At 41.5% G+C, this 13501-nt stretch overlaps 1 protein-coding gene across 1 annotated transcript in view; it reads left to right on the forward strand.

Annotated features, from left to right (window-relative positions):
- SYNE3 (spectrin repeat containing nuclear envelope family member 3) overlaps window positions 1-13501 on the forward strand; it is a 37086-nt gene that overhangs the window by 7305 nt on the left and 16280 nt on the right. The window contains 11 exon segments of the mRNA XM_029086804.1: window positions 2217-2378; window positions 3126-3470; window positions 4634-4770; window positions 6763-6910; window positions 7696-7878; window positions 8129-8272; window positions 9024-9158; window positions 10550-10711; window positions 11447-11610; window positions 12547-12673; window positions 12849-13004. Of these exon segments, the coding sequence (XP_028942637.1) occupies window positions 2217-2378; window positions 3126-3470; window positions 4634-4770; window positions 6763-6910; window positions 7696-7878; window positions 8129-8272; window positions 9024-9158; window positions 10550-10711; window positions 11447-11610; window positions 12547-12673; window positions 12849-13004 (1863 nt within the window).

A 13501-nucleotide genomic window follows, 5' to 3' on the forward strand; every position in this document is an offset into this window, starting at 1 on the left:
ACATGGAGATGGAGTTTAACACTGTCCTGCTCCCTGAACAGCTAACTTAACAGAAGCAAGTGATACCATATTTTCCATCACTGGAAACTTTCCTTGCCTAACCTCTGGGGGAGAGGAGGCCCAGCCAGCTCTTTGTAAGCCTTTGACAGCTAGCATGGTCTGTCCAGATCCATGACATCTCTTCCTTGACCCCACAGACCAGCAGGAGTATCCAAACTGTGCACTCCTTTGTTTTGGCTGAATAACCTGGCCAGGGGTGGGTCATTTTGACTTCCTTTTTAACTCTTTGTATATTACCATAAGACTTTGGAGTTTAACAACAGCTCCACTTTGTTATTTTGACTTGCTCCCTTTAGAGCTTCTGTCAGTGCAACAAATTACCCTAATTCCCTGGAATCAGTAAACTTGGGCTGACTTGTTTCCCTTCAGTGTTTGTCCTATTTGCACGACTATAAGATTGCGTTCAAGTCCCTTACTTGAGGTCAAGGTGAGAATCGTTTAACCTGTGTGCACCTCTGCAGATTTAAGAATCAAGGCAAGGGGATTTAGCAAACAAATGAGGGGTTCTGCTGGATACATCCTGTCCACAGAAGTCTGCAGTCATAATTATCATTTCTGGTCTCATCCAAACCTGTGTTTGCATAGGTTGTGCTATTGAAGGTTCTGCCCTAATACATGGGTAGCATTTCATTCTCCATGGGAAGTAATTGTCTCTTACCTGTCCTTCTTTTGTCCCAAGCAAGTCAGCTAACTTTAGGGGAGTCACTCTTGATTTGCACAAGTCAGCAGAGATTGCAGTGGCAGTGTGGAAAACACAGACTGGTGTGGTGCCACCTGGAGAATGGTGGCTTTGTACTGCACCATGGGCATAACCTGTCCCAAAGGTGAAGGGCAAAGTCCCAGAGGGACCACCACTCCACATCACATGGGAGATCCCGTGATGACTGATGCTCATGCCACCTTTCTGTTGGCCTGGCTGGAGAAAGGCTGACAGAACAGTGATAGCTCACTGCCACCACAGGCAGGTTGGTGGGTGTGAGAACATGCCCAGAGCCTCACAGAGACAAAGGAAATGCAGAGGGGACTTTGAAACTGTGCCCACTATTGCAGCTATCACCCTTCTGTCTGTGGAGTGCAGCCAGAATCAAGCTCTGCTCAGAGGCACGGGATGTGTCCCATGTTATGCAAAATGAAGCTCAGCCCATTGTCTGTGACAGCAAAGCCTTTCAAGGGTGCTGCAAGTGTTAAATGGATTGCAAAAGGAACATTTTTTTTATTTTCTAATGTAATTATAGTGCCAGCCAGTGAAGGGCAAGAAAAAATCACTCTGATTTTTTAGGAAATAATACTTAGGTTGGGTATTATACCAGTGAAACAACAAAAACAGGATTCCTTGTGATTTGTGTAAAATTTCCCTCAGCAAGGTCTAAACTTCAGCTGACAAATAAGGATAGTCGGAACAAATGTGACTCTGCTTGGTTGTGAGGAGTGGCAGACTGGATCAGTGGGGAGCAACTCATGATGTGCAGGCCCTTGTAGGATCAGGGATTGATGGTTATAGGGTGTGCACACTGTAACTCAGAAAATGAAGCCTGTTTTACACAGGCTTAAATTTGCTTCCAGGGTCTGCATTGCCACCACAGGATAGTTTGTGATCTGCTGATTGAAAAAATATGAAAGTTCTTGGGCTACATGGTTTCTAGGGATACCTTGAAGATGACGGTCACTTTCTGTACAGCCCATTGAAGTAATGATCACTTAAAAGAATTTGCGTGCCCCTAGCACAGTCTCTCTTACTCTCAAATTGACAGATATGCAAATTAAATCTGCTGTGTGCTCATCTTTATTTTTAACCAGTGTGAGGAACATAACTGTTTGCCTCCCAAAGTCAAAACCAGAAACAGTCTTCTGTCTCTTTTCTTTTTCTAATGAGAGAATAGGAAGTTTTGTAAAGGGGAGGCTAGAAATTCACCTGAGAGGACCTTGCAGTTTGTCTCCTCGGAGACTAGCCATTGAGAGGCTGCAGCATGACCCAGATGGGGACAAGCCTTTATTCCCTTTTGTGTCCTGTTCCTTGAGGTGAACTGCGAATTCCTGTGGAGGCCAACTGCTATCGGGGCTCATGGAAAGGGACTCGTGTTTATAAATTCTGGGGTAGTGCAAAGAAAAAAGAGCCAGATAAGCTCTGTTCTCATGGCTTACGTTTCTTGTTACAGAGCAGAGTGAAACTGCTTGAAAAGATAACCGAGGAACATGAGCAGTACAGCGCTAACGTCAACCGGTTTCAATTGTGGCTGAATGGTGTGACAGAAAGATTAAACTGCTGCATTGGAGAAACAACCGAGTCTTCAGCAGAGGACAAGCTAAAGGCACTGAAGGTCCTTAAACCATATAATTCTAACAAGGAGCTAGGATTGTGTGTTCTTCATGCTTGTATATGTTCCTCAAACTACACAAGGGTGTACTTGAAAAAGAATACCACAAACAAAATAAGGTGGCGATTATAACACAGGCTAGATGAGAAGAGTTGTATCAGGTCCTAAAACTGTTAGTTTTAGTTGGTTCTCTCAACTGTAGAATGAGTTGCAATCTGGTCTGTTCTGTTTTCTTGAAGCCTCATCCTACAGTTATGTGATTCTTTGAGAATCTTGCCATTTAAACTTGTTTAAGGGAATGATACTTGGTAAACATGATCCAAATAGAGCCTGAAGGCTCACAGGTTTTTAGAATTTAGAGCTGGTGATAAAAACAGCAGTTTTCAGAACAGTATCCAATATTTTGGTACCACTGCTTAAGTTGTTTAGCTTTAAATCTCTCTGAGATCTGAGTATTAGTATTTCTTTGTGCCTGCAGCTCCTGTTTTCTTTGTCAGGGACCTCAGGTGACAAGCTTTTCTAAAAATCAAGCCAGTATTTTCAGAATCACAGCAGCTAGTATTACTCGGAAAGCAGTGAAATGACCAAACCTGGCTTCTGGCCACTTGAAAAAAGACATGCTTTTAAATAGGAGGTGGAGAACAAAATATATATAGTCAGGAGAGGTGATCTTTTTTTTTTCTACTGCTTTCAGCTTTTTCTACAACTTTCCATTCCTGCAGCTAATCTTTATTTAAATTCTTTCTGCAGGAAATTGCCAAAAACATTAAGAGTGGTGGAAAGAAATGGAAGCACCTGGAAAATCAGTGTGCAGAGGTTATTCAGAATACCTCCCCACTCGGAGCTGAGAGGATGAAGGATGAACTCGAATTGCTAAGAAAAGCCCTGGAGAAGTTGAAACTGCTGACTAGTGAGGAGGAGGAGAGATTGCTCAAGATCCAACAGTCAGAAAGTGCCTATGAGTCCCAAGCCAGACAATTAGAAGCAGATGTCCAGGAGCTGAGAAAAGATCTACAGAGACTAGAAAATGACCTGGATCCTGGGGAAGGGGAAAAGACTGAAAATGAGTTTCTAACTCTGTGGAGAAAATGCAGTGTAAGTTGTTGCCCTTTGTATGCCTAAAACTAGCAAGATCAAGTGTAATCGTGGGTCAAACAGGAATAGTCACATCCAACAGGTGCCTCTTCTATTGGTTAAAGGTGATAAGGAAAGAGTATGAGTGCATATGTAATAGACTGAGGAAAATCTGAATAGCCACAATGGAATCAACTATTCTAACCTGTATCTCACTCTGCACAGAAGGAGTGAGACTAGAGGATGTGTTGGAGTTTGTGCCTTGAGTTCAAAGGGACCATATGCAAAAAGAGCACAATACAGAGCAAACAACACAATTTGCTCTGCTTAGAAAACGCAGAAAAAATAGTCCTTCACTGTATATACAAATACATACATATACACACCTATACATACAAATACACATATTTCTGGGGTATTTGGTGAGACAATTTCTGTATTATATCCTTAATCCATGTAAGGTGGGTACCTGTCATACTCTACCGTCAAACACATCTTTGTTCCTAAGAAGTGTCCAGTTTGTAGCAGTTCAGAATTTACACCAAAATCAATCTGTTGCAAAATTAAGTGGACAAAGTTTGTCACAAATACAGTTGAAGATAATTTTTACCACTCGTTTCCTCTTGAGGGTTGATTTTGTATTTATTATCTCTTCTCAAAATGCCTGTCGTCACTATTTGTATGTCTAGAACTCAGCAAGACCAGCTGGGAAAAGTAAAAGCAAAAAGGATCCACGAAAGACAGACTGGTTCAGTCCAGCTACGTTTGCATGGTTTTTTGTTGGTTTTCTTTCTCTATGTCATCCTAGAAATAACGTTCTGTATATGCGAGTCTTTGAGAAAGTTCTTTTCATGCAAACAGATGCAGTTAAGACTGCTTCAGAAATGCATTTTGTTACATACTGCAATCAGTGAACTGAAACTGGGCCTGTTTATGATTCACTCTGTTCAAACTGAAGCGTGTAGATCGGAGGCTAAGCAGTGTGAGGAGAGGAGAGACAGCCTGCAGGAGAAAAACTGTTCCTGAGAATGCTTTCTGCTTTAGCAAAGTCCATATTCCTTACAACCAAGAAAAAAGACAGCAGAGAGGGGACTTGTGAATACCCTGAGAGACAGTGTAATCTCTTCATTTCATGTGCCAGACACTACATAAGGTGTGATCTGTTCATTATTTTTCTGATTAAGGCAACAAGAGCAGCTCTAGCTGCAGAAGAGTCCAAAGTTGAGAGGCTGAAAGCGCAGCTTAAGGAACTGCTACGGTTTTCCCAAGATGTGCAGCCACACACTGAGAGTGTTGTCTCTGCAATACAGCAGTATCAAAGGTAGTGGGAAGTCTGATTGTGCCGAGGGGGTGGGGGAAATCTTCTGTCAGACATTGAAAGGATTGATAAGGGCCTAAGAAAAAAGTGATATGCCATCTGATTGTTGGTGATGGGCAGAAAAGAAAGGCTTTTGCTAATTACATCTACCGCCACATTTCAGTAAACCTGTAATTTTAGCTGTTTGCTAGCAGCTGTAGGCTGCTGGCCATTTTCAAGCAATGTTCTTGCATCATTAATAGTGTGTATGGTTTGAAGAAAATTAGATTGTTGGCAGCTAATTTGATCTTCTTAGCATTTTATAACAATAATTGATGTATTTTGCTTGCCTTTCATGACATCAACTAGAAAATCAGGACAGGAGCTGTAGTAGTAAACGGTTCAGAAGAATTATGGCCCTCCTTTGTCGAGTTTGTTGTGGTGACTCATCAGCCTTAGCAATTATTTGGCAGAGTTTATTCCCCTTCTCCTGGCAGCATATATGCATGATTCCTGTTTTCAACTTGCCTTGGGTTGGAAACTCTGAAAGTTTAGCCTCTCCCTAGACTTCAGTATTTCCGTTTCCAGGCTGCCTGGAATCAGGAAGTAAAGAAGCTGCAGCAAATTTTGCAAACCAGAAGAAAGGATCTTCTTTTTTTGTTTGTTTTTAAGGAAAAAGAAAGGTCAGTTTTTTTACTGTATCTAAGCTTATTTTCCGCTGTCCAGTGCACATTACGCTCTCCTGCTGGAAGGGTTATAGATCATTATGGGAAAGGATTTAGGTTTAAAAACTAATAAGTAAACAATGTCGAAAGAGAAGCAGAGAAGGCAGGGGACTTGCCTCTGAGGAGAAAATGGCAGCTGCTCTTTTGCCAGCTTCTCTCCTTCGCAGTCTGGCAGCTTCACGCTGAGCCTGGCAGGGGCAGCAGAGCAAATGGCAAAGGACATGTAATGTCAGAACTTTCTATTTGCGGAGCTTCTGGCCTCTGCAAGCTTGCCTTTGTTTAGCTCCGTAACGCCCCAGTGACACAGGTAAGATTATTGTTTCTGTTTTAATAGAAAGGCAGTATTAATTTTAATTGGCATTGCTCTTGCCTGCCTGTCTTGTGAACTTGCAGGGTACTGTTCCCATATGAACATATAGTTTGGGCTGCTTTCTGCCATATCAAATACAATTCTGCAGACTGGGAGGTCAGGAAAGCTGAGAAAAACAGGAGGCAGCTGCATGGGGTATGTCACTGCTACGCCTTGTTACTCAGCTGTATTTTGGTTAAGCCTTTATAAGAGAAACCTGGATGTTTAATGAATGTGTGCTGATTTTTTTTTTTTCCAAAATATATATATTTTGGAAAAATAAATGTGTGTGTGTGTGTGTGTGTGTATATATATATATACACACATGCATAGCTGTGCATGTATGTGTACACATATATATATATATAAATAGAAAGCTTTTATCAGAACCACCTATATATATATTAATATAAAAACAAGTGGTTCTGCAAAACTCTAAAAATTTATATCTGAAAATTTCCTCTTTTTATAGCTAACATAGGGTGATCAAAGATTTCTTAATGTAATTTTTTAAAGGAACAAAATATGTAAAACAATACAGGCAACTGCATTTAAATTCTAAACACTCTTGGCTTGTTCCTCCCTTCAGTCCATGAGTCTCCTCTGGTAATATGATTTGTCAAATATTGCTGGTAATAGCAGCCAAGAAGGACCACATACAGGGGGAGACTGCTGGCTTCTAGAAAGGCAAAGTAATTCCTGATACACAATTGCACAAGACACAACTGTGTCTTACGGCATCTAAATAAAGTTTTGTTGGATGTCTATGACAGAGCAGCTGTCAGGACATAACACCAGGCTCAGACAGTAAAAAAGACTGAGGCTTTTGTGTTGGTTATAGTTTACACATGAGTATTGTGTTAATTCATGTCTTGATGAATAGGGTGTTTGGACTTGGATTTCTTCATAATCCTTCTCTCGGCTGTCGCTTTGTCCTTGCAGTGTTAGAGGAAAGGCATCTAAAATGAGCACTGATACAGAAACCCAACTGAGAAGATTCTTCCAAAACCCCCTGCAAGATTTTGAACAGTGGAAACCATTGGTCCAGATGCTCCTGGAGACTCCAGAGCCAGTACTGGCTCACATTGAGGTAGCAAACCTGTTACTAAATTCAGAAACTGATACTTGGTTTGTGTTTGCCCGAGCTATGCCAGCAGCTACCCTGCCTGCGTACAGCTGCCGGACAGCAGCAGCTGGAAGGGCCTTTCCAGCTTCCTCTTTACAGCTTTTCCGTTCCCTGCAGTATGGAGGGCAGTACTTAACTCTAGCCATAGCAGAATGTCATTTTCTGGCCTTTGTTTGGTTAACTGGACTTGTCAACTCCATAGGCTGAACTGAAGTGCTAGATGTCTTTTACAATTACAGTAAGGTATTAGCTGAAATAAGTATTAGCTGGTATTAGCTGAAACCTCCCTGGAAGTCTGTGGACTCTGTGTGTAGTAATTAGTTGTGGGATTAAAACATGATTTCTGCATGTGCCCAGGAAGGTGTTTGTTACTTTGTCATCCCTGTGATCTCCAGAATAAATGTGCCTGTGAACAGGGATGGAGTTTATCCTTGGGATGAGCATTCAAGCTGTCCTTTCTGTTGGTTGTTTAGGCCTCTCCTCTGCACAGACAACTCTTTCCATAGTACAGCTTTCCTCTAGTTCTGTTCACAAAATGGATGCAGCCCTGGTGCTTCTAACATTATCAGGAAGACTTTTCCTTTAACTGGGCACTGTCCAGGTACTTTCTGTTACCCCTTGTCAGTTCAGCATGCTGTTTTTACCTGACTTTGTCATATTGCTTTGGTTGTGTGACTTGTGTGAGAATAACATGGTTATATGATTTTTATTTTTTTGGTGATTTCACTGCAAGAATCTTTCTCCCTTAGGCTGCTCTAGCTGAAAGCTCCCAGTTCAAAGAGAAGTTGATGACATTGCAGCTGAAGAAAGATTTGCTAAACAATATCCTCGGTGAGGAAAAAGCAAAGTCTTTCCTGCAAGAAGTAGCTGAAGCTACAAAGGAGAGAGAAGTTCTACACAAACGTCTGTTGCAAAGCAAGAGCAAACTCCAGGTGAGCTTCAAAGCTCATACACAGTCTTTGCCTGTGACAATGATCAATCTTTGACTAAGCCAGTTTTATAGATATAAATTTAGCACTAACAAGCTATGCCCAATCCTTTTTTCAAGGTTGATTGAATAGTCAAATAAATTTGTAGTCTATTGCATAGTGTGGCTTGGTGTTTGTTCTGAGTATGAAATTCACAAAAGATAATGCTAAGGGATATATGCTGGGGTTTTTTTCTTCTTTTTTCTCCATCTAGAATTTGATATCTCAACATAAGGACTTTGATGCTGGTTTCGCATCTTTGCAGAAGAAATTATCTGCTATCAAAGCCAAATTAGATCTAGAGAAGGAACCGCGACCTGACCTTTTGGGTAAAAAGACACAACTTCAGAGACTCCAGGTACACCACAGTAATGTTTGACCCTGATATCCTCAGTTAATTGTGGTCCTGTTTATTAGTAAAACCCCCCTGCAGTGAGCAGGGACATCTTCAACTAGATCAGGTTGCTCAGAGCCCTGTCCAACCTGACCTTGAATGTTTCCAGGGATGGGGCTTCTACCATCTCTTAGGGCAACCTGTTCCTGGCCAAGATAAAAAAAAAAAAAAAAAAAAAAAAAAAGAGAGTAGAAAAAGATAAGATGATCATTTTCTGCTTGGCTAGTGTTTTGAACTGGTTCAGCAAAGGGTCCAACATGCAGCAGAGCCTGCTCAAGGCATGCAGTAGGACTACGTAGCTTGGAGAGGGGAGAGAAGAGCAGGAGGGGACGAGAAAAGGGATGTGACTCTTCTTTTTCACCATGGTGAGCTATGGTGATTCAGCTGTATCCTGCCACTTCACCCTCGGTGACCACAGGGGTGTTACCACCATAGCTCTTTGTAGTACTTAGCCGATTGTACTATGTTTCCTCTGGCAGCTTCTCAGCAACCTATCTTCTTTGTTATCAACTGGTAACATGTAAGGACATGCAACCAGTTCTTTTGGAAACATTTACTTCTAGACATCAAAACAGTTAATTTTCATAATGGCAGTGATTGTTCCTGGTGTTTTGTCCTCAGAGTGTCAAATGAAGCCACCTTTAGTGTATGTTTTGTGGAGGTCCATGCCACTTCTAGCACATTACCCATATGGAATCTGTCTTTTCCTCTGCAGATGATCCAAGATGACTTGGCAGAGCTTGCAATTCAAATGGAGGAGGTAGAGAAGCTTGTTCAGTCAAATACCACACACAGGCATGAAATGAACCAACTTTCATCTGACTCTCAGGCCCTGAAGAGATCATTGGAGGTAATAGAAGGAAGAGTTTTTCATCGCCTGAGTTGTCACTATTCAAAAAAATCTTAAAAAAAATCTTTAACCACATGAGATGATATGCTTTCAGTGACAGATATTTTCATTTCAAGGGAAGAAGGCACTGAATTCTTACAACGTTCGTAACTCTTCCAGGATTTTCTAATTATCTGTAACATTATCCCTTTGGGATAGGATACCATCCACACAGATTTTATAACTATATACATTATATCTGGAGTGTGCCTGGGATTTCTGACCAAAAGACCTCATAGTTATATTATCATGGAGATGCTTGGGCTTCTTCACTGGATAGTGTTTTTGTAGCAAACTGGGGTTTTTTTATGGCTTTATGACCTAAAATTTAATGAGAGAAGTGTTGCATAAGTACTTGTTTTGACCTGAGGTATTTTTTAGCTTGCAAACATAGCTATAAAAGAACCTTTCAAAGCAGTCTTAGAAAAAGAGCTTATAAAATTACCTTAGTTATGCAGTTCACCATAAAAATATGTATGATAAAGTGTTACCCTATGGAGTAGGAGGAGTGGATATGCAAAAAACTCATTGACTATGCAATGAGACAACTCCATAAAAAGGCAAGACCAACAAAAACTGGGAGAGATGCTCTCCCACCAGACATCAGACTGATGGGAGCCGCAACTCTGTGGTGGTAGCAGCTGTCACACCCTCCCTCTTTCTCCCCCCTCTGTCTCTTTTCCACTCTTTTCTCTCTCTTTCTCTCTCCCTTTAATTGTTGTGGGCCAAATAAAGTCACTTGGCACTTGACTCCATTTTGAGTCTTAATTCCATTCCCAGGAATATAGAGAACCTGGTCACGATATCTAATTGGACAACACTCAGGAGTTAATCCTAGCCACCCATAGCCACCCAGAACGATCTGAGGTCATTGGAAAGTGAGGGGGTTTGACTTCTGCTGAGTTGTCCCGCCTAACAGTGAGTGGATGGTGACACCCTAATATGCACTGTGGAATTTTAGTTTCAGTCTCAGTAATGTCATTTATCGCTGAACTGGACTTCTGCCAAAAGGTCTGTACAATCATTTCTGATTCAGGGAGTATAAGATTTACTTAACATTGACTGGGGTATAAAAACACCAAACATATTTTTTATTCTGTGTTAGCTGAAAAGGAGGTGAGCTATTCTAGTGCTTAATGCCCCCTCGTGTGGTTGAATTCAGACCTGCAGGAGCTTGTAGGGGTTTTCTATGCCACTAATGCTAAAGGACAAGTTTTTTGTGCCTCATTAACAGCTGGGTTTTTTTTCCTTTTTGCCCATAAGATTCTGTGCCGGTAGTCACAGTGTTAGATCCAGTAATGAAACAGCTTTTTGTCTGTGTTTAGTTGCTGACGTATTTTTATCATTTGTAGATGATGATACGGCAGAGTGAAGAGCATGTTCAAAAGCATTGGGCGTATAATGACAAACTCTCTGACCTCCAGCAGTGGATCGCTATAACCAAAGAGAAGATTGACTCCTACCAGGGTACTGATGGAGAGCAGAACACCAAGGGCAGGGTGGCAGAACTTGAGGTGAGAAGAGCATCTTAGTGTAAAATGTTAATTACTCACTTTGCAGCATTCAGACGTTAAGGGTTGGGGTTTTCTAGCAAGGGTTTCCTAGCTGAGAAGAGTAATGTTGGCTTGCTCCTCCTGTGATAACTGTTGGTTGCTGCTGCCTCCCTGCTTTACCCTGTGCTGTGGGATGTGGAACTAGGCAAGAGACAAGAACAGTGAGAAATGACTAAGCACTGTTGAGATGGATAAAGTATTATCAAAGGATAAGTGGTTTTAGAAAGAGCTCTTGCTGTCAAGGTGATCTCTCTGGACAATACCTACCTTTGCCTATATGTACTCATCTGTACATTTAATATTATTACCCTGTTGGCTAACCTTGTACTGTGTTGAACTGAGCTGTTCCACAGCTGCTAGTTTTTCCCTGTGTAGCAGTATTTTGCATGCTAGATGCACTCTAGCAGGTTATGTCAGCTGGCAGCTTTTGTCTTCACACGGGAAACCAAAATATCTCGTAGGAAGGCTACAGAGGGAGTGCATTGACAGCTTGCACTTTTTAAGTTTTGCCTTCAGCTCTTTGACCTATGTTGGCTCTTTGCAAGAATCCACAGCGTGTTTTTTTTCCCGCTAGGTATGTTCTAGCTAGTGCCAACAGAACCAGCATAGTCCTGGACTGAACATGGCCTTCAGTCTGACATAGCCTCTGCTTTACCCAGGATACCTAGAAGTAACTGTAAGGGCTGTACGTTTCAGAGATGGCTAGCTGAGTTTCCAGATAAGGAGATCCAGCTGCACCTTGTGGAAGCTCATGGCCAGCTGGTCATGGAGAATTCTTCCCCAGAGGAGACTGCCCATATCCAGGCAGAGCTGGATCAGCTGAAGGAGTCATGGACATCACTGAAGGAGGTGGCAACTGGGTAAGTGTTCATGTACATCCTCCTCGTTTTCCTTCAAGGGGATGCTCTTTACTGCTGTACAACCAGGCATACTTGATGCTTTATGCTCTGTGTTGTGAAAGTGAACAGCTATGCTAGGAGCAAGATGAGATTTTATTTAATTGTTTATAAACTGTAAATCATTACTTTCAAAAACCAAAAACATTTTAGAGAATCCAGGGACCAGAGCAGTCTATAACCTACATCATGCTTGGAGTAGACAGTGTCTCCTTAGGACCTGGCTCACCCTTGTACTGCCAGTCCATGTCAGGGGAAATAGGACGTAGACTGGGTGACTTCTGCTGTTCTGCCTCACCTTCCTGTTCTCCTTGCTATCTGATCTGGAGGTATCTCCAAGGAGCCTATATCTGCACTGGGATTTGTGCCTTTTCCAAACCTGCAAGAGTATAGACAGAGCTAAAATCCTCTCTTAGCTGGCAAATGTGGACTTAATTTATTTTGCCCTCACTGTGCAGTGTCAAACTGCTGCTCATATATGCTAGTCTGTATTAAAATTTAATATTGTGCTACATATGTGAGTGTATTCATATGTAGTGCCAGAATAGGCATAAAATGCAATTACTAAACTGAGGAAGTCTTGATTGTCCTGTCTGCTGTTACCAGGTGGGAGGGTATATTTTCAAGGTAGTTTGGTTTGGGTTTTGGGGGTTTTGTTTTTGATTGGTTTTTTGGTCGTTCACTCCCCTGAATAAAAGAAAACAGAACACTCCTGTATTGATCTTATTTTGTTAAAAAGATGTTGGAAATAACTTTAATTGTAATAGTGCTATTAATAGTAATAATAGTATAATAATAGTGTTATTTCACTAGAGGTGTCCCCCGTAGCCCAGTCAAAATGTGGATGTCTCATCATTAGGTGTTTCACTGTATTGGTATCTCCCATTTTGTGTTTTCAAGCCTTCTCAAAAAGTGGCAGTTAAATAGAGCTGTGGCTGATAAGAAGACGAAAATAGCATTTGTGGACAGCAGAAGGACGTCTGGACCTACCTTCCGTGTTTTAGACATAGATCCCAACCATAAGCAGGTGAGAGGGGGACTCTCTATCTGCCTTCATATTAGCTTAACAAAAACAGTTTTATTGGTTTTGTATGATATTATGGGTTACAAAATTAAAGGCTAAGATCTTGCAATCCAGCCTTCAGAGGAAACATCTGACATAATAGTAAGGGCTTTTTTGTTCCTGTTGTCCTGTAATCTAGGAGAGGATAGAAGGAGGACAGAATACAAGCAGCCACTTGAAGCTCCTACACAACTTTGAAGAGTGGTTACAAGGCGAAAACACCAAACTGACCAAAATTCTTGCTGTGACGCCATCTTCCACAGAGGAAATTAAGGCACACCAGAGCAAACTGGAGGTTAGTTTTCGGGGGATGAAAATGGAGACAAAGAATTCCTTCAGACTTAAAAAAATAACAAAACAACAAAAAAAAACAAACCACAAAGCAAACCAACTCCCCCAAAACCAAAACAAACAAAACCAAAAAAACCCCACCAAATGCTACACTCACTGTTTTAGGAGACTCTAGAGCAGATGAAGCTCAGGAATTTAGGACAAGTATTTCACCCCTTCTACTAAGAAGGGTTTGCCAGAGCCGGAGTGGTAGAAGAGAAGGGAGCAGCCTGGCATCTAACTGTTGGACCGGACAGTTCTGGTGTGTTATGGCAGAGGTGTTCATTAAAAGAAGCTGATTAAAATCAGCATCTGGTATTTGGCCTCACTCTTTCTCTTTCTGATGCAATGACAATGGATGCTGTAAGAAATTAAACAAACAGAACCATCCAAGGCTACAGGAGTCCTGCAGATGAGTGGACCTTTTTATATCATTTCAGGCCAAAAAAAGCAATAAAAATA

The sequence above is a fragment of the Antrostomus carolinensis genome, unplaced genomic scaffold (assembly GCF_000700745.2).
Source record: "Antrostomus carolinensis isolate BGI_N321 unplaced genomic scaffold, ASM70074v2 scaffold3129, whole genome shotgun sequence".
NCBI lineage: Eukaryota > Metazoa > Chordata > Aves > Caprimulgiformes > Caprimulgidae > Antrostomus > Antrostomus carolinensis.